The 20,285-nt window shown below is 38.8% G+C and overlaps 1 protein-coding gene across 4 annotated transcripts in view; it reads right to left on the minus strand.

The window, feature by feature from the left end:
* Window positions 1-20,285, minus strand: part of ADAM22 (ADAM metallopeptidase domain 22) — a 126,474-nt gene that overhangs the window by 20,034 nt on the left and 86,155 nt on the right. The window contains exons 16-27 of one of the 4 annotated variants that reach the window (XM_067291740.1): window positions 18,379-18,459; window positions 18,094-18,144; window positions 17,769-17,832; window positions 15,636-15,741; window positions 13,628-13,744; window positions 13,015-13,090; window positions 11,834-11,942; window positions 10,779-10,869; window positions 8,970-8,987; window positions 6,223-6,417; window positions 3,246-3,346; window positions 2,614-2,680 (exon numbers count right to left, since the gene is read on the minus strand). In XM_067291740.1, the coding sequence (XP_067147841.1) occupies window positions 2,614-2,680; window positions 3,246-3,346; window positions 6,223-6,417; window positions 8,970-8,987; window positions 10,779-10,869; window positions 11,834-11,942; window positions 13,015-13,090; window positions 13,628-13,744; window positions 15,636-15,741; window positions 17,769-17,832; window positions 18,094-18,144; window positions 18,379-18,459 (1,076 nt within the window). Of the gene's footprint in view, window positions 1-2,613; window positions 2,681-3,245; window positions 3,347-6,222; window positions 6,418-8,969; window positions 8,988-10,778; window positions 10,870-11,833; window positions 11,943-12,921; window positions 13,091-13,627; window positions 13,745-15,635; window positions 15,742-17,768; window positions 17,833-18,093; window positions 18,145-18,378; window positions 18,460-20,285 lie in introns of all 4 variants that reach the window. The other 3 variants (XM_013941465.2, XM_067291739.1, XM_067291741.1) reach the window with 3 other exon arrangements.

The raw sequence follows: 20,285 nt of genomic DNA on the forward strand, positions 1-20,285 counted from the left end.
TGCCCAAGGTATTGAACAAATGAGTCTAATCTTCTAGTGGTTAATTTACACTATCTCTACTAGTAATAGGAGATCGACTCCTTTTGTCCATCTCAACAGTGTGCAGCATTGGACTTCCAGGGGTCACATAGATGAGCTTTCCAAATGCCAGCTGCCATTTCAGAACAGAATTTAAGATTCTTCTGTATTTCTCAGAGAAGTTAAGAAGGTAAATTTGTCTGGGAAAAGGCTGCACATATTCTGAGGATACCTTGGAAGCAATGCCAGCTGCACTGAAGTTGCCCATATTCTGAGGTATCCTCAGAACACATGCAACCTCAACACAGCTGGCATCGCTTTTTGTTTCGCTAGATAAGTAAGAAATGTTGGTCATGGTTAGATCATTTATCATCAATTTTCCCTTCTCAAAAAGAAAGTTATCTTTCTAACCAGACCCATTGTGTGCCCTCGGCAATTCTCTCCATTCCTCACCACATCATTGGCACAGCGCGTGGTTCATTCAGTGAAGCCCTCTCTCCGATGGGTGACAGGCTTGCAGAGTAGACTCTGACCAGCCACGCAGTCCAACCTGAGACACCTCAGAGGACTGGCTGTGCAACCCCATCAGGAGAAAGAGCAACTCCCTGCCCAGCAGGTATCTGCTGGGAACACGCATGCTGTGTTTCATCCCTAACAGTCTCTGCACAGCCCTCAGGAAGCACCAGGTGCTGCTGCCAGGCTGGGAGACAGTAACAAGCAGCAAGAAGGAAAGAAGAGAATTATTAGGTGGAAATTCTGGGGCACCTCTAAAAGAGAAAAATTACATAGGGAAAAAGATATCTAACTCACACCCTCTCTGCCTACTCAGTCCCATTTATTTAGTGTTCTGAAGTTCTCAGAGCTAATGTACAAAATACCAGCAGAGCAGCACAGAAGAAAAAAGATGCCTATTGCTCTTCTGCCTTACTGAAATGATTATTCTCTTCCCAGGCAGTTATGCTCACTCTAGGGTAAAAAGAGCTGATCTGGTTTCATTCTTTATGGACCAAATTCAGCTCCATTGTCCAACTCTGTTGAAGGACAGAATAATGGTAACATTAACTTAACCCTATTATTTTTATAAATCTTTTTTTCAGAAATACAACTAGAAAATGAAGAAAAGTACAAAACAAATTTCTAAAGAAGAACTTGCAATGTCATTTGTACTCTTAGTGGTTTGGTCAAACAGACTAATTTTGCTTTTATCAAATTGTCTCATGCAAGGAAAAAGCAAAATCAACAGAATCACATTCCAGTAAGTGTTTATCAGTGCTAAGACCAAGAGCACAGCGGGACTTGGCAGATAAACTCCTCTGAGGAATTGGGGACTAATATTTCTAGTTCTGTGTTGCCATTTTGACCATGCGACATTATAATTACTATGTGTATCAAGCTATTTTTTCTGTAATTGGTAACACAGGGTCTTCTCTAGGAACCTTTCTAAGCCTGCTTGCCTAAAGGCCGTGCATTGCAGGTTTGTAGAAAAGTTTCAGAATGAACTCACAATTCCCAAACTGAAGAAAGCACGGCCCAGAAAGGAGTTAGTGTTATTAGTTTCCAGCAGGGTTGGTATCCAATTCATTTGCCAATACAGGTGCAAAGTTGGTACTAATGATACAGGGAAAGGGCACAGCCATTGCTGTTATTGTCAAAGAAAGGGTCATTCTTGTGTGGCACAAGTCCTATAAGAGCAGGCCAATGCTTGATAAGCCTAGAGATTGTGTTTCCAGCCATTCACCATTCATTCACATAAGGAGCCTGAACCAGCAGGCATAACTACAGAGTAAAGGCTGTTTCACCATGGAAAGCACTGCACACAAGGGCTCTTCAGTAAATGTAACCACCAAATCAATATAGAAAGCAACTCTAAATCATGCTGTAAATGTGTATGTAAAGTCATGTGTATACAAGGCACTTTTTCAAATGGGCTTCCTTACTAACATATTTAACCTTTTCTTTATTTTCTTCCTCTTGGACCAGATCCGTAGCCCACCGACTTCAAACCTGAGACTCATGATGTGCTGAAGTCTGTGGGTCAGTCACTTGGTAAGAACTCTTATTACAAATTTATTTCAGGGCTTACTCAAGACTGGCTGTTTCAGGCCTGGTGGCATAGAATAACTAACTTCAGTATACTCTCAAAACAGGCAGATCTCTCTCCTAAAACATCCAGGCAGGTACTCAGAGATAGAAATCTCTGACCTCTACAATGGCCCAACCCAAGGTGAGGACAAAGGTAGAAAAAGGTTATCAAGAATTCACTATTGAACCAGGACACACTCAGCAATGGCAGTTTACTGTAGACAAAAGCCTGCAGTGATGGTGTAGGTTGTCACCATCATTGGGAATTACTATGGGAACACCTGTGAAGAAGCCTACATAAAAAAGAAAATTGATAGCTAATTTTTAAAGAATACAGAAAAAAGAAGTTGAAATACATTAGCTAAACCATTTGCCAGATTATCAGTCAGCAATCAGAATAGGCCACAAGGCAAATATGTGGTTGTCTACTTTTCAGTACTCTTAATCTCAATCTACAAAACGTGAGCATGTAAACTATACTTTTTGGCTTTGCTGTTAGAAGTTCAGACTTACTCAGTTGAATTAGACCGTGGCCTAAATCTTTTGCCTTTGACTTTCTTTCTGTTTCCTCCTATATTACCTGAAAGAGACCAAAGGGTAAAGACAGACTGTATAACATCTTGAAAGTTACCTGCATTACTGTATATATTCTTTACATTCCCAGCAACAGAGTCATATTATCAGCTTTAACCATTTAAAAGTCATAAGTTAGTCCCTCTTGATTTATCCCAGAGCAGAAATATTTGACACTTGGGAGACCTTTTGCTACCTTTTGCTGCAACCGTGCAGACCAAAAACTTAATTTCAGCTTTCATTTGAGAAAATCACTACTTAAATAAAAATGCTAAGTACTGCAAAATGCACAATAAAATCATAAGAGCTGGCAAGAGTGAATGAAAATTTTCCTCTTTTTCATGTTAACTCACACTATAGGAATGGGAAAAATTAGGAAATGTAATGTGATAAAGCATTGTGCAAAAACTGTACTTGTGTAAGATGCTGCTAAATCCCCAATCCAGGTTAATAACAATTAACACAATTTTAAGGAGTCAGGCTGCTGTCTGAAGATCAACTAAATTTTCAGCAGAGCAGTGATGACACAGAGGTTGGTTTCCACTGCGGAAATCAAACAGGTTCACACTTACCTTGCCAAGAATTACTCCTAGGTCTCCCATTTTCACAGATGTCTGAAATATGTTTCGTGTCTGGGATCCTTTCACTCCAGGAATGAGATAATCCATTTGACCTGGAATAGGAGGGCTCAAATGCGGTTACTGTTAAGGGCATTTTCTCACATAAATATTAGCTTAGTGGTTCAGAGCTCATCGCATTCCTAAAGTCAGTCACAGAACAAAGCCTAAGGTCTGTCTGCACTAGCAGCGTATTCTGTATTTCTGGTTAAACTGTCCAGTTATGTTTTGCCAGCTGTCCCTGAAGCAGGTCAGTGTGTCCACCTTCAGGCTTCAGTAATGTTCCTAATGTGGCTGCTGTTGAAAGAATATCAGTACACACTATATTTTCTTTGTTATTTCCATCTCTGCCACAGTATTTAGTTGGAGTATGCTCTTTCAGCTCTGCTTGTTGCAGTAGCTTTTTCCTAGCAGCTGAGCACGTGCTGCCCGGAGGCTGCCTGTCACGCGCTCGTGCTGCATCAGGGAAGCAGGGACTCACACACCTCCACTCCTCCTCCCACCGCTACTGGTCTTGGGGGCCAGGAGTCTGGGGTGAGCTGAGAAATAAGTCCATCTCAGTCTTACTGATTTTGAATTTTTATTCTATTTTGTCAGCGAGTCACTGCAGTATATACTTGTAACGCCAAAGTCATAGCTGAAAACAGTCTTTATATTTAGGTCCTCGGCATGAACCAAAGTTTTTCTTTCCTCATGCATTCCCTCTAAGAACCAGAGGTGCGCAGCGATGTCCAACAACCAGGGGGAGAGAGCAGGGAGTTGCAAAAGGCCCCCTCCTGCTGAGCTAGAACTGCTGCTCAGCCATTTGCCATGAGATCTACAACTCATTTCCAATATAGAAGAAAAACAAAAGGAAGCTGAAAACTAGCCAGAATGGATGCCCAATTATTAGAAAGACATTTTGCTCAAAGGATGCATTTTTGTATTTTCAGACAGTCTGAATACTCTCATGTTTTTCAACCTCTGCTTTCTTTAGAGGGCAGAGATCAGACAGATGCTGTTCAGACAGCAGGTTAATCACAGTCACATTGAAGTAAGCCCTGGGCTTTATTAATTCAAACTTATTTAAAGCATGAAATGTCTGAGAACTGGCAGACTTTTTTAATCATTTTCTCTTCCTAATGGTTTCTTTCCAGGCTTGGTAATGTCTTGCTTTTTACTGTTTTTCGTGTTTTTTTCATAACAGCAGGAGTTATTATAAAATTATGTCTTAATTCTTTAGTATCCTCTGAGAATACTAACACTTCACAGTCTTTTCCCGCATGGAAAAGCCCAGATGATTAATGGCCCAGTCACTCTAAAGCCTGCCAAGAGATGACACAGGTATCTGCACAAAAAGCAAAACACAGGCGGTTTGAAAGGTGGGTAGTAGCATCCTGGGCCTTGAATTGGGAGGGCTGCATCAGCCCCACCACAGAGCTAAGGGAACGCTAGCTGGGCTGCCTTGACAGCGGCACAACATACCTGAACTGCGGGTGGGGAACAACAACATTCTCTAGTATAGACAGACCTTAAAATCCATCAGTTTTGTGGAACAAAAAATAAAACAGAGACACATGAAAGAAATGGAAGTATGAGAAGAAAGAAAGGTACAGAATGAAAGAAATGTGTTAAATGACATTCATTTAAAAACAAACATTTTTTTTTCTTAACTGGAATGCACATGTCCTTAAACAAAACCTATGAAAACTTGCTTTCCCAAGACTTTTTTCAAACTTTTATCCAAATGAGAAAGGATTCTCCAACACAAACACTGCATCATTTAGGGTAAACATTTTCTTCCTGAAAATAAGTAATTTATCCACTCATAAATCTAAAAGTTGTATTTAGAAAGTTAGAAATCATTAATTAATTTATTCACTATTACAGAGAAACCATTAATTAATTACTTCACTATTACCGTTTTCTTACTAACATAGTCACTGGAACAGACTGAATGAAGCTGCACATAGGATCTATCTGATACACCCAAAGGCACTGCAAATACACATATTTCATTGTACTTTCTTTGAAATAACAAAATAAATATGGCTTTGCTGACTGCACAATTATAAATTACTCAGCAAGACGAACTGAGAATTTGGTTTTCTTATGAAGCTGTTCAAGAGAGTCTATTCCTCCCATGACATCCTGCTTCTCGTAAATTGAAGAGCTGGCTGAAGAAGATTTTTGTAATTAAAGGATCTCTGACTGCAGAGGGATGGTGACCGTAATGACCGCATGACCTTAGCAATCACTAATGACTGTTAATGCTTTTCAGTCAGTTTTCCACTTTAAAATGCTGTTGATGGGTTGTTTTTTTGATTTTGCTTTTTTAAAGTAACTGGAGAATAACAAAATCAGCAAATTCTGAACAGAGGCAAAATCTAATGCCCTGCTTGGCTACTCAAAACAGCAAGCACAAAAGTACAGAAAGTCTTTGTAAAATTATTTCCTAGGATAACACTTGGCGATCATTTAGTATATTAGTCTAGTAAGCGGAAGTGGAATAAACTGCAAGCACCTCCATCTTTACCAGGAGACAGTGAGAATATTTTCCAGAGGTCTAGGTCAGCTAAGGTAGTTATTGATGGCATTCACAAATAAAGATATAAAAACAACATTTATATTAAACAGTTTATGTTTATAACTATTATTGAAGCAAGACAGTGTTCCTTTTCTTTGATTACCTGACCATGATAAAAAATTGTGTTTTTTATTTAATGTTTTGTTTTTGAGTCAACAATTATCATTACGGTCTACTTGAAAACAATTCTCAAGCAGGGAGATGATGAAAATTAGATTAGCTAAAAATTGGTTTACAATGAAAAACATATTTATTCTGGCCTAATTGTAATAATTAGTAGTGCAAAACATGTGAGAAAAATCAGTAATCAAAGAACAAGGGATTGTGCCATTTTCAACATTCCAAAGAAAGAAGAAGGAATCAAACCTGCTGCAAAACAATGAAATGTTCTGACTAATGGAATAATGGGTGATGGAACAGGTAGAAATCTGAAAATGCGACAGAAAAGCAGACCTCTTCTTAGAACTAGATGCAGAGTTTGTGCTGACTCCAGGAGGCATGTCGCTATAAAAAGAGTCGGCCTCTCCAGGTTTTTTTACATAATCTCCCTGGGGTATTTGTCTAAAGTATAATAAACATTGTAGAGTCAGAAAACAAGACAGGCATGAGCACACAAACACACATACACACAAATATTAGTTTAAAAGAAAGAGGCAAGCATAATGATCCTTGAGGAAACCCATTAAACATACACAATAAACATATTAATAAATATTTCAACCATCAGTGAGAATACTCCTGTGTATTTTTGACAGTTCAGAAAAGTGGATTATGTACATTTAGGTAGGGGAAAACAAGGAATATTTCATTAATAAACTCTGATCACAGGTTTCAAAGTGATTTGTTTGTGGTTCTTGAGACATTGGATAATCAATTTGGACATTTCAAAGGGCTCATCGAGCAGGCTGTGAAAAGCATCCCTTGCTGCAGTACAAGTACCTGAACCAAATTCATGCATGGACCAAACGGGATTTAAGGAAAAGTGAATGCATTTTCCCTTCCAGATGAGACAGATGTTTTTTGTTTAATTTTTGTGATCATTAATGAATTCAAGAATAGCAACCTGTAGAGCTGTTTAAACCTTGGTAGGAGAAAACCCTCCAGTTTATTAACTGTTCTCTTTCGCAGTGGAACTTAAACCAGTGCCAGAGGTTCTCAGTTACTCCTGATTATCACAATGAACTCAAACTGCCAAGACACACAAAAATAATACTACTGATATCTGACAATAGTTCATCCTTTTCTAGTAGTAAAAGCTTGGTTTGGGTACATAAAACCATCTATGCACTAGAAATTCCTAATTCAAGTTATGCCACTTTTGCACAGTGAATTCATTGCCAGCCGATAACTGCCTTACAGATACACCAGTTACAGTTCCATCAAGCTGAAAAATCTTTTCTAATACAGACAGCTAATTTGGAAGTCAGTTATATCATAATACCGTAAGTTTAATTATCCATTCAGCCTTGCACTTTCCAAGGCATTTTTGTTTCTGTTTGCCACTATTAAGATGCTCATTTATCAGAAGGTCAATTCACATTCAGATGACGTCCAACTACAGACCTGAACTGGGCTCTATCCATTCCATATTTGAATTTCTAGTACTCCTGAGGTATTTTAAATATGTAATTATATGACACATAAGTTCCTAATATAATACAGTACTTCTAGACTATTTCTTCTATTACCTCATGAGTCTCAGTTCTTGTCTCATTCCTCAGGCAGTAAGTATATCAATATTTCCAGAACTGTTTGTGCAGTTCTGCTGCTCCCCAGGTTCCTCTTTAACAAACCATCTTCTCACTAGTCAGTCTGAACAGACTTCTCCCATATATTTGTGCCCTTTATGCTACATTATCTCAGTTGACAGAATACTTGATAATTTATCCTTTTTATTACTTTCAGTTGACTTATTTCAGCCACTGAGTACTGTCAAATATCATTCCGTATGTAATGCTTGCACATATTTTAATGGCTTGTTTTCATCTTTATTTAAGGACTAACTGTAAACAGTTCAAAAAAGGGACACTATGATGTATTTATGTTTTTCAATTTATGGAATTCTCCTTTTATGCATCCATAAATTGTCTATTTAGAAATCAGTCTACGGAACTTCATATTCTGCATGAAGGGGATTTAGTTATTAAACACCTCCAGTCTTCCATCATCCTCAAAAGTCTTTGCTTCTGCTAGTTTCCACTCTGCCTATGCCCACAGACACAGCTGCAGACTGACTGCATACTTGCATTTCTCTGTCCATATTCTGATTTGTGGAGATGAGGGAATTTGAAAGATTTTAGATACTCTAATATTCCCTTGCTAATGTGCAGGGGGGGGTCTCTTTCCATATTTCAAGGCTGTAGTTGCTCTGTCCTCTGCCAATGTTGACATGTCTATAGTGGAGTGACTCGAAGGCAGCGTTACTCTGTATTTGCACATTCAGGGGACTCCACTGAGAATCACCAAAACTCAGACCACCAAAATCTGTCTTCCTTGTGTCCAGGTAACATCTCCTATCTACTGTAATGCTTGACTTCAATATCTTTGCCCTCTTCCCAGTTACTGCTCCTGTCAGCTATTCGACTTTGTTGTACACAGAACAAATTAATCAGCACGTGGCAGGGCTTTTCTGCTCCAGGCTACTACTTCGAACCTGCCAGGGAAAGCACTGTGTTCCAGGCAGAGGAAATGGAGAACAAGCTCAACAGGTGGCAGCAACAAAGTGGTAGCTTGGACCAGGAGGTGGTAATAAAGGCAGAAAAATGGAGAACATCATGTCAATATTAATTATTCAATTCTCAGCCTCTCAAGAACATTTTAATCTAATAGCAGATTTGTGGTCTCTTTTATTGGAAATATTCTCCTGTTTTCCTAAATAAAATAGTGCATTTATTGAAGTAGACATCATTTTTGCTACTGAGTTCAATGAAATCAGGATTTTAAACAATGTATTTGTAGAATAAACACAAATTTCATATATTCAAGCAAACATTCTTTAAACTATGATAATATATCATGAGTATATTTTCCTTATAGCACGTAAATGGGCAAATGAGAAGAAAAGCTATTTTCAGACCTTTCTAGAGAAGCATTCCATTACTTTTATCACATACCTCTGTCTTCTGTAATTTCTTTCCATATAAAAAGGAGAGAAAGAAATAAGAATGAGTTATCAGTCTGCAAGTATACATAATCAGTAAGAGAAAAAAAAAGGCAAACAGAAAAGCAATATATGCACAACAAAATTTTTGCTCAAAATGTTTCTACAGAAAGCACTTCTGAAATAAACATATTCATAATGTATTAGCGTATTAGCTCAGAATGAACTGGGAAAATATATATTCATGCTGATAACTATACTCAATGCTGAGTTTGAGGTGCAGTTCATGATAAATATAAGTCTGTTTACCATGGTGCTGCTCCTGAAAGGTGTTTTCTTATCCTGCCCTCCCTACCATCCCTTGAGTCGACACCAGCAATCATGTGGTTGTGCAGTCAAGTCAGGTCAGCTCACCGATCTCACTGAAAACTGATCTTTTCCACCCCCCAGGTTAATCTTCAGTGCAGTCAGAAAGCTCACCCAACAGACTGCACGGCCACAGGGTCACCAGTGCTGACAGAATTGCAGACGGATGGCAGAGGAGGGAAACAAAAGCAGGACTTGTGGTGCTGGTGCAGTCTTAGGCCAGCTCAACCTCAGCTGCTACACTGCCTTCTAAATATGCTTTTATAAAGTCTAGGAACTGAACCTATTGCTTCAATATTACTAGTAAAATTATGCAGGTCACTGGCTAAATCTGATCTGAAAAAACAGTTCTTAACCTTTGGAGCTGTTGTCAAAACAGAAGTCCAGATTTTCAGATACCGCCAGAAGCTGAAGGTGACATAAAAAGACAGCATAATAGTCTTTTTACTCTTTGAGTCTTCATGTTTTCCCTCATATGCCTCTTTCATTATGTATGTTTGAGCTGCTCTCGGTCTGCAAGTTTGCAATGGCCCCAGAGAGTCCAAACCAGAGCGAGCCCGGGAGCAGGTCCTCCTGCTCGCTTCCGGCAGGAGCAGGAGTGGCTCTGAGAGCGGCCGGCACAACCACGGGCAGGGGCCAGTGCCCCGGCACCCCCGGCAGTGGGGCCACTGTGCCTTGCCGTGGGGGACAGCGCTGCGCTCCTGAGCCTGCCCTGCCTTCCCACCATCCCAAGCACCACGGGAAGACGGACTTCTACAGCCTCATCCAAACATGGGTGACTTTTCTGCAGAGTATGTGCCTTCATTCCTTATTTAATACATGCAAAAGAACTAAAACTTTCTGATTTTAGAGGAAATTCACAAAGGGGGAAAAACTGAAGAAGAGCAGTCATACTAAAATAATTCACTTTTGCTTTCAGTTAGCAGAACACTGGCAACTGTACACCAGATGAGAGCTTGCATCTTATTTGCAAATTACAGATTTATCTCTCTCAACAAAACACTGAAGCACCTGCTTGAATTAATTTGGGGTTAAGCTGACTGAATACAAACATCTGTTGAAAGAAGCCTATGGTTAAATGCTTTGCTGACTGAGGGCCAATCTTCCTAAATTTACTTTGTCATTAAGAAAGATTTGTAATTGAATCAGACCCTACTCTGGTATTTTCCTTGTCAGATATAGTAAAATCATAATCTGATCATCTTCAAAAAAGAAAAGGAATAACTAAATAAGAAATATATGTCAAGCCTGGATCAAGCTCTCTGAAAACAAAAATACCTACACACGTACGAATTGATTGAAAAATGCTAATACTATCAAAATTGCACTAAATAAATACAATTCAATTTGGGGTTTTATATTATGTTTGAATTGCTCCTTTCATAATGTAATTAGCTAACAGATGAAATTAACAAAATTTTTAAAAAGTTTATTAAGAAGAACGCAATTTACTTACTTGTAACCCCAACCAGTTATTCCTAAAACGAGAGCCAACACTAAAATGGTGCCAGCAATAGCCCCTATTATTATATTTGTGCTAACAACACCTGGAAACACAAGAAAAGGGAAAAATATGCAGAGTTTTAGGAGAAAAACATACAAAAACAATAAAGGCACTGTCTTTTAAAAACCTGCTTGGACAACTTGCGCTAGGCTGATTAATTGTAACCAGTGATACAAACCTGAAGTATAGCCTGGATATGAAAAGAAAATTTGCACATCAAACTTTGTGTCTGTTTCCCTTAAATGAACACTTGCTACATGTGAAAGTTGTGTCAGATATACCAATATAATATTGTCAATATAGTTAAGCTGCTGTAGTTACATCCATATAACCTGCCTGCTAGATACATATTTGTATTGGAAAAAAAGTGACTTTTTTGGTTTAAACACCTTCCGTAGCTGAATAAACTAACCAAAAAAAGGCATTCTGGAAGAGAGAAAAACTGCCCCCCACAAGGTTTTGTAATGACAGGAAACATTTACACCTTCTTTTTTCCACAATATACCCTCCTCTTACATGCAAGCCAAGAGATGAATAAAAACTTTTGCTCAAAAAATGTAAAAGAATAAAACTTGTGTGCAAATATTCTGCACAGTGAGCATGTTATAAAAATTTGACTCCACAACTAAAAGTCAAACTTATAAGTAATTCTACCTTTCCACCTAGATATGAAGAGCTTTAGTAAATTTTTGCTTGTCCTAAACAGTTAATATGCTTAGTAAGACCACTCAAATGATTGGAGCAAGCAAGGTGCAACTAGATGCACTCATGCAAGTCCTGGGAGTTGTACTGAATGCTCGTGGGACCACACCGTTCGCATCCTGGTGCAGGACTGAGACCTCAAGCACAGAAACCAAGTGTTCGTGCTGAGGAAGGAAGTGAACGAGGCTCTTGAATGATGCACCATATTGCATGCAAAGTGAAAGAGCAGGAGATCTAGTTTTGCTTAATGGACCTTCCTCAAACCCAAGCTTTTCAAATTATTGATAAAAATTATAACTACATACCTTTACTGATGGCCTCTTTATCAAAAAACATATCATCTTTGATGTGGGAACTGCAGTCATCTCCTCCCCAGAATCGGTCACAGACGCACTTTATTTCATTGCTACAAACCTGCAGCCAAAAATGTAGCTCAGAATAAAATAATAAAATTAATTTATTCCAGTAATTAAACTACAGTACTGGTACAGTCATACAGCACTGATTTTAACTGTCTGCAAAATTTTGCAAAACATTTCTAATATACAGCAATTTTAAATGTAAATATTAGATATTCATATAATTATTAAATATATAATTATATACAAATATTTGATTTATATTAAGTACATTAGTATGTTTTTATGTGTAATATATTTAATAAAGCCATTTTTAATTGCTTTGGCAGACAACCTCAAAAATTAGATTTTTCTGAAATATGATGAAGTGGTTAATTTAAAATAATACAGTTAGTTTTAATGCAGTGCAGAAGAGGTAAGATGTTATGAGAGAATGATTCTTTTGATCTCAGGTCAGCCTGAGGGACCTGGAGACTGTTTCAAACTCTGTGAGGGACAAAGGGACTCTCCAATGACCAGAGTGCAACATGCCACACCAAACTCATGATCTGTGCACCAAGCACAGAAGTCAGCTCACTGCTCTCTTCTCTAGTATCTCTCAGCCAACAAAATCCAATGACTTTATGACCCTGTTCAGCTGTTGTCACAATACAGAGGGAATTAAAAAGAGCATCTGAAAGAACAGAGACACAGGTTTCTCAGAGGTGGGCAATAAAACCTTTACTCCAGTATATTGCCTGAGGAAATATGAATCAAGTTAGTTAGAGGAAGCAATGGTAAGAGAAATAACTGATAAAAATGTTTTTGCAAAAAGAACATGCACTTACTGCAATCCATTACTTAGGATGCCCTGACTACAGTGTATTACAGATATTTATGTGCCCCCTCCATCTTTCCTCTTCAGAAGCTTCTCCAGTATAAAGACTTGTTTTTGCTACGATTCTGGCTTCCTGAAAGATCTGACAAGTACACTACACAACACCAAATATATTCAGCAACAATGGCAAAAAGGATTAAAGAATATGAAAACATACGCCATGCCCTGAACAAATTTGGTTTTCTGTAGTGCCTGGGCAGGTGCTGAAGTTGAAGGACTCAGTGGGGAGGCACCGATGCTCCAAGCACACCATGTTCGGCCCGCACGGCGTCCCGTTCTCCACGTAGCCCAGGTCTGTCTCCTCATCAAGCTTCACATGGCCACCACTGCAAGACAATCAAGAAGACCCCGGAGACTATGTGCTGTCACCAGATGGGACTGCTTGAGAAAGTGGGCTCTTGGCTGATACCTTCATTTCTGTTTGCATTATTTGATGCGCAGAACCAGGAAAGAGGTGTAAGTACTGGCTTACTTATCTCATCTGTCCTACTATAAAACAACCCAAAATAACTGTGAAAATAAAGACCATTTTTCTTGTATAAGAGCTGCTGTTGGATAAAACACTGAGTTTACTTGTATAGGACTTAATTTCATCTTACAACTGGGATTCAGCTAACATATGGCAATTTATTAAGCTGCCAGTTAGCTCTGGCTATTCAGGAGTATTTGTATTTTAAGTATATTAAGTACTTTACAAACATTAACAAATGCAGTATCAAGAGGCCAGAGAAGAGCATTAAGTCTCTACAGGCAAAATTAACTACTACACAGAGAGGCCAACAAAACAGCTATGTTCCTGATGCACAGTCACATTCCTGAAGCTTAACAAGGTTGAGCTGAAATAATGGTTATAAGAAACTTACCTGCAATTGTATACTTTTCCGAACTGCAAGACTGATGATGTGATTTCACCATCAAGTTCTCCAAGTCTGGGCACACTAGATATATTGGAGCATAGAAGGTATCCACAAAGCACATCCCTGCATTGAGAGGTTAAACAGACATTCACGGAAAAGAAAATCCAATGAAAATGGACATTTAAAATAAATGTGTTTTTCTTCACCTGCTTTATGACACATTTGTTACTCCTTGCTTTCTCTCATTGACAGTAACTCCCATAAATAATGCCCTGTTTCCCGAGAAAACGATCCTCCTCTGAGCTTTGACTAGGGACAGAGGCTTTTTTATGAAGTATTATCAAAAATGGTCTGAGTAATAGCAAAAAGGCAGCTGTCAAGAACAGACCACATCAAACTGATTTAATAACCTATTAGGATACAGTAAAAGGCCAGGTAGAGGAGAAGCAGTGGACAATGGTTTTAGACAAAATCTCAGATGACACATTTGTAAGGGATCTAGAGAAACAAAGTTTAAATGAACTCTTGCAGGACGCTTTTACAAACTGTGTGCAGAGACTGTGTGCTGTCAAGAAAGGAGGGTTTCACAGGGGTCTGTCCTCTCCAAAATTATTTCAACACTTTTACTCACGAGTTTATAATGGAACAGAAAGTAAGGTTATCAGATCTGAACAGAAAGCTGTGAAGGGGCATCAGTTCACCTGTAGTCAGGATGAGAATTCAAATGGCATTAACAAAATGGAGAAGTCATCTTAAAAAGCAGGATTTGATGAGGACAAGAGAAAGGTTCAAAAGTAGGCAGGAATAACCAACTGCATAAATACAGAATCTGAAGCAATTGTTCAGGTAGCAACTTGCAGGAAAAGATCTGGAGGGTTACGATACAATGAAAATTGAACACAAGTCAGCAATGCAATGCCACAGCATAAAAGGTGAACACCACACTGGGATGTGAAGCAATGAAGGCACCTAAGGCACAAGGAGTAACCCCTCTGCTCTACCCAGGACTGCCAAGACCTCATCGAGGGTCCTGCAACCACCTTGGTCTCAGCACTTTAAGAAGAATAAGGGCCAACAGGAGACAGGTCAGAAGAGAGCCAGGAGGATGATCGGTTTGTACTCATGGCTGAAGAGAGGACAGGAATAGGAATAGAAAACATGATCTATGAGAATAAAAGTAAGGAGCTGTGTTTTTTCAGCTTAAAGAAGAGAAGACTTGGGGAGGGACCTGATAATAGTCTTCAGATATGTAAAACTGCTGAAAAAGGAGGAAAAATCTGTTCTCTATGTCTGTAACAATAGCACAAGAAACATAGCTTTAAATTGCAAAGAAGTTCAGGTCAAACATTAAGGAAAACATCCTAATGACAAATCACTGAAGATTCTTAAAGACCAAAGAAGTCACATCTGTAATGACACAGGTACAGCTAATTCTGCCTTGGTGCAGAGGGATGGACTAGAAGACTTCCCAAGGTTCATTCCAATCATGTTTTCTACATTTATGCAACTGCTTCTTCAGGAGATACTTGTACTTAAGTAGACAGGTGCAACGCCTGTAAAAATACAGCTCCTTATACAGAATAACGTAGGACTTTGTAACCCAGAAAATGACCAAATCTTCATCAAATAGATCCTACAGGGACCCATCATTTTCTTCAAACATAATAGTCAGACTTGAAATACTCATGAGAGCTGACAGCACCTGAAAATATGCCACACCAGGCAGGACAGAGTGCCTTCATCTGAAAACTCTGTTTGCAGCAGGGAAGATTCATGACTCAGTTCCAAGCGTTCCCAAAACTCAGATGGTGCTTTCTTGTTTGAGATCATATCCTCTGGCTGCTCCTCTCCCTCAACACTTTACTGCACTAAGGTTTGCAGAAGATGACCTCAGTCCTCAGGCCTCAGGAGATATCTCTCTGTATGGAGACCTTTAGAGCCCCTTTATGTCAGCTAAAGAACAGGAGCAGGGATAAAAAATCTCACAGCAGCTTTTCTAAATGGATCAACTTACTGTTTATTGCACTGTATCCAAGAGTCCTTGTCTCTTCCGCAGTTTCCTTTCTCAGTCCCTTCAATATTCAGTTTCTCATAGCAGTACCTGTCAGCAGCTGTCACTTCTAAAAACAGAAACAAATCTCTTCTAAGATGATGAAGACTTTTAAAAGCAAGGTCTTTGGGAATCACAGAATCACAGAATCACAGAATCACTGAGGTTGGAAGGGACCTCTGGAGATCATCTAGTCCAACCCCCCTGCTCCACCAGGGTCACCTAGAGCACATTGCACAGGATTGCATCCAGGCGGCTTTTGAATATCTCCAGAGAAGGAGACTCCACCACCTCTCGGGGCAACCTCTTCCAGTGCTCTGTCACCCTCACAGTGAAAAAGTTTTTCCTCATGTTAAGATGGAATTGTCTGTGTTTCAGTTTGTGCCCGTTGCCTCGCGTCCTGTCGCTCGGCACCACTGAAAAGAGTCTGGCCCCATCCTCTCGACACCCTCCCTTCAGATACTTATACACATTGATAAGATCTCCTCTCAGCCTTCTCTTCTCCAAGCTAAACAGGCCCAGCTCTCTCAGCCTTTCCTCATAAGAGAGATGCTCCAGTCCCCTAATCATCTTTGTGGCCCTTCGCTGGACTTGCTCCAGTAGTGCCACATCCCTCTTGTACTGGGGAGCCCAGAACTGGACGCAGTACTCCAGTCTGAGACTTCAGAATAATCATCAGTAGGTTAATCAACACTAGAGGAAGAGCTTGAAAAGAGGGAAAGATAAAGAGAGAGAGAGAGAGAGAAAGCAAGTGTTATTTGTCTCATCTCTTCAGCTGCCTGTCCATCTAAGCTATTCAGCAAAGGATGCTCTGGAAGTACCACATTTTAGCACAAGCCCAGAAGGGCCTAATGTCCTCACAGGAGGGACCAGGTACTCAGAAAGAGCTGCTCTTACAAGACTTTCAAATTAATTATTCCCATTTAGGCGATCGTGCTAAATTAAGTAAGCTTTCAAAAAGCATCAGACCTTTTTGAGCCAGACTCCAAACCAAATTTAAACTCCCAACTTTCTGTGGCTTGTGGAAGGAACTCAGTATTGGCTGCATTCCCTTGGTTTCCCAACACAAATGAAACAATTCAAAGTGTTATTAGCTGCAAAAGGTCCTGTGTAAACAGATCACTGCAAGTCCAGCCTGCACAATGTTGATGTAATTCTGTAACACACCCAACATTCAGTAGTGGTATTTCATTTGACCACACATAAATTCCTGTAGGCCTTCAATATCGGGAAAGATAAGTTGTAAATGGCACCTTTTGAATTATAATGCAATCTATTCCCTTGTTTTCCAATTATAAAATAACCAAACTGCTATTAAACTTGGTACATTGCCAATCAAACACAAAACATTATGAAGTCAGAAAAATAATTAGAGAAATCTTGCATTTGGAAAGCTGAAGAAAAGTATTTATTTTATCATCCAGACCAAAAGAATCACTAACTTCTTCCTATTGGTTACTGTGGTTGTCATACAACATATCTAAGTTCATTGGAACTTAGACAGCTTTAACTGAATGTTAGCTAAATACATTTTTTGCTTTCCAATAAACAGTATTATTCTCAGCAGCAGACAGACATTTTTCCAGAAACCCTTGTCCTTTAAACAAGGTATGTAGCCTAAACACTGGTATGCAGAGCTCTCCTTATAGAGTATCCATTACAATTTCTTTTATCTTTCTTTCATTCCAGTTAAGGCTGCAGATTTGACTAATGCATGGTTCCTGCCAGTAAAAGATAGTGAGGGAAACACTATCTTATGAAAAAGGTGAAATATTCAGTACTAGAGTACCCACAGAAGAGGTATGTAGGTGACAAATGGATGAAAAATATAAACTTAAAGAATTGTATTTAAAGTTTGAGGACTCCAACAATTGCTCCAAAGGGAAAAAAAAAAAAAAAAAGCCCTAAAACTGAAAGGCAAAGTTCAAAGTAGAGCAGAGTTCAGGATCATAGTGAATATTTTTCACAGCACACAGTCCCAGCTGATTTTATCTGCTTCCAATGATTCTGAATATGTCTCTTTCCATAACTGTTCTCAGATAAGATAATCTTTCAAGCCACATCAATGATAACAACCTAGAAATAATATTTACTCACTTTCACCCCAGATATATTTACACTGTCGGTCCCTGGTTTTACATCTTCCTCCAAAACAAATACCCTAAAGAAAAAAAAAAAGACACAGAAACAACTTCAACATACAGATTTGTCACATATTCTCTAACGAGGTAAAGACATAATATGTGATTCTGCTTTCTAGGCTGTTCATTTAAATGCTTAGTTCCAAAATTTGATTAAAACCCCAAATTCAGTAACGTCAACAGAAATGTGTCAGTTGACTTCCGAAAATCCTAAATCAAATTCTAAAAAAAGTAATCTATAAAAGTAGCAACAATGTATAAAAACCTCAAATGTTCATTACCTGTTTGTTATCGCATGAATATCCATCCATTTTATGAATATTGGGAGAACACTACAGGAAAAGAAAATAACTGATAGATAATTCAGACAACAATGAAAACAAAGTCTACAGCAAAGGAGATGATTGGCATATGGAAAATTATTTAACTATTATGCTTTCCTTCTGGACACGTAACAGGTTTAATACAAGTTTCATACAACTTACTATACAAAACAGTAGCATTCATATCGACTGAGAGTCTATAGGTATTTTTTTCATTTCTTGGATAGAAGAAATAAAAATTACCTGGCTGGAATTTCCTGTGCAGTTCTCTGCAATATCACAATCATTCACTGCTTCTCGGCACAAAACTCCTTTAGGTTCAAACTAAAAAAAGGACAGAAAATCAGTGTCTTGGTTTCTCTGTATCTTGTTTTGAATGCAATACTTCCCTAGAGTTTTAACTAAAAGAAAAAAAGGGAAATTTCCCAGTGCTGACTGAAGTGGAAAGATTTTCCTTTGCTCAGTGTGGACTTTCCAACAATTAATCCACAGCCATTTACTTCAGCGCCTCTATTCTCAAAGGCATCATCTGTCAAGTGCACTGAGCACGGACCTGCCAGAGTAAGCGCTGTCCCAGGACACAGGACTCCTGGGGTCTATCAAACCAGCACTGCAGTGGCTTGTGGCATTATCCTGGCCACATCATTTCATGGTTTTGTGACTCCTTTACCACTCTTTGTAGAACACGGAGAACAATCCTGACTTTGAGAACTGCTTTAAGACCTATGGACAGAGAGTGCTACAGATCTCTAGGTGTAATCGCTGTGGTTACCAGAAAGCCTCACTGCTGTTGTAGAACAGAAACTACTCATAAATGTATTGGATTCCATATGATTTGATACCAATTTCTAAAGTGGCCAGATATTTAACCATGAAAAAGGTACCAGTGACCTAACATATGCATTTGCAATCTGATTAAAGACTTCTGTACCACTGTAACGTCCCAAGACCTGTAAAAGGAGGAAGACATCCCACTAGAGGCGACTCTCTGCGCTTAGCTTTGTCAGAATCACTGTTCTCTGTCCAGTCATGTCACTGGAATGGACATATTACAAAACTCTTGTTTTCCCTGGAAGGTTTCTTTATCTGTGCTACCCAGTTCATTTTGCAGCTCTGTGACTTTTTTCTGGATCTGGATGCACATTTAGGACAACTGCTAACTCCTCAGCTGCCGTGAACTAGCACAGGTCTGTGGAAGAGCTAGACTCTAGGGCTTTCTCAGCTGTAAGCTCATCTTTCCTCCACCTGTCTATGAAAAATCTAGATAGACACTAATGTCAGAGATACTCTGAGACACGGGGATGCAGACTATTGTCTCCTCACTGTGTTTTGTTTGCAATCCCACTTTCATTCCTCCTTTCAGGCAGGGCACTATAGGGGAAGATAACTTCAAGTTAGGGAACTGCTAATACAAAGTCTTTTGAGTTGTCCTGACTAACACCTCCTCGGGATATCTTTTGCAAAATACTGCCTTTCTCTTCATTAGCTCACCCTCACCATTCTATATGTAGACAAACCATTACTCTCATTTTCAAAATAATGTACACAGAAGCTTTTGTTTTTTTACTGAGAGTCTTTAATATGGTGCCAACGTCACTTGGATACTTGAACAAAATTCATCCACACTGGCAATATGCTAATTTTTTATATTACATTTAAAAAAGGAATGTGCTTAGGAAAATGTGATCTGTTCCAGCATAACCTGCATTTTTTCTGTTTTTTACCATTAGGATGAGCACAAAGTCAAGAATGTGGTCACAGCTATTATTAATGTTTCTTCTAAGGAAGTGAAATCCTCAAATGCCCACAGATGAAGATAAAAATATCACACATAGTACACTGCAGTGTTGATAACATTAATAATAATAATAGTAATAATAATAATTATTATTATAATTATTATTGAGTATCAACAATTGTTTGAAGTCACATTTAGCTGGGCTCCCTTTCAGATCTGCCTAGATCTCCTTTTACTATTTATTGATACATCAGGAAGCATATCTTATAATTAATACAGGGCTTAATTCCCTTTACTCGGTGGGATTTTAGTCAGTCCAAGCATAAAGAGACACAGAAAGACTTGACTGAAACTAAAGTCAGGTGTCTTTTAGATACACATTTTTAAATACTTCTGTTAGTTTTGTTTGTTT

Source organism: Apteryx mantelli, chromosome 2 (genome assembly GCF_036417845.1).
Source record: "Apteryx mantelli isolate bAptMan1 chromosome 2, bAptMan1.hap1, whole genome shotgun sequence".
Lineage (NCBI taxonomy): Eukaryota > Metazoa > Chordata > Aves > Apterygiformes > Apterygidae > Apteryx > Apteryx mantelli.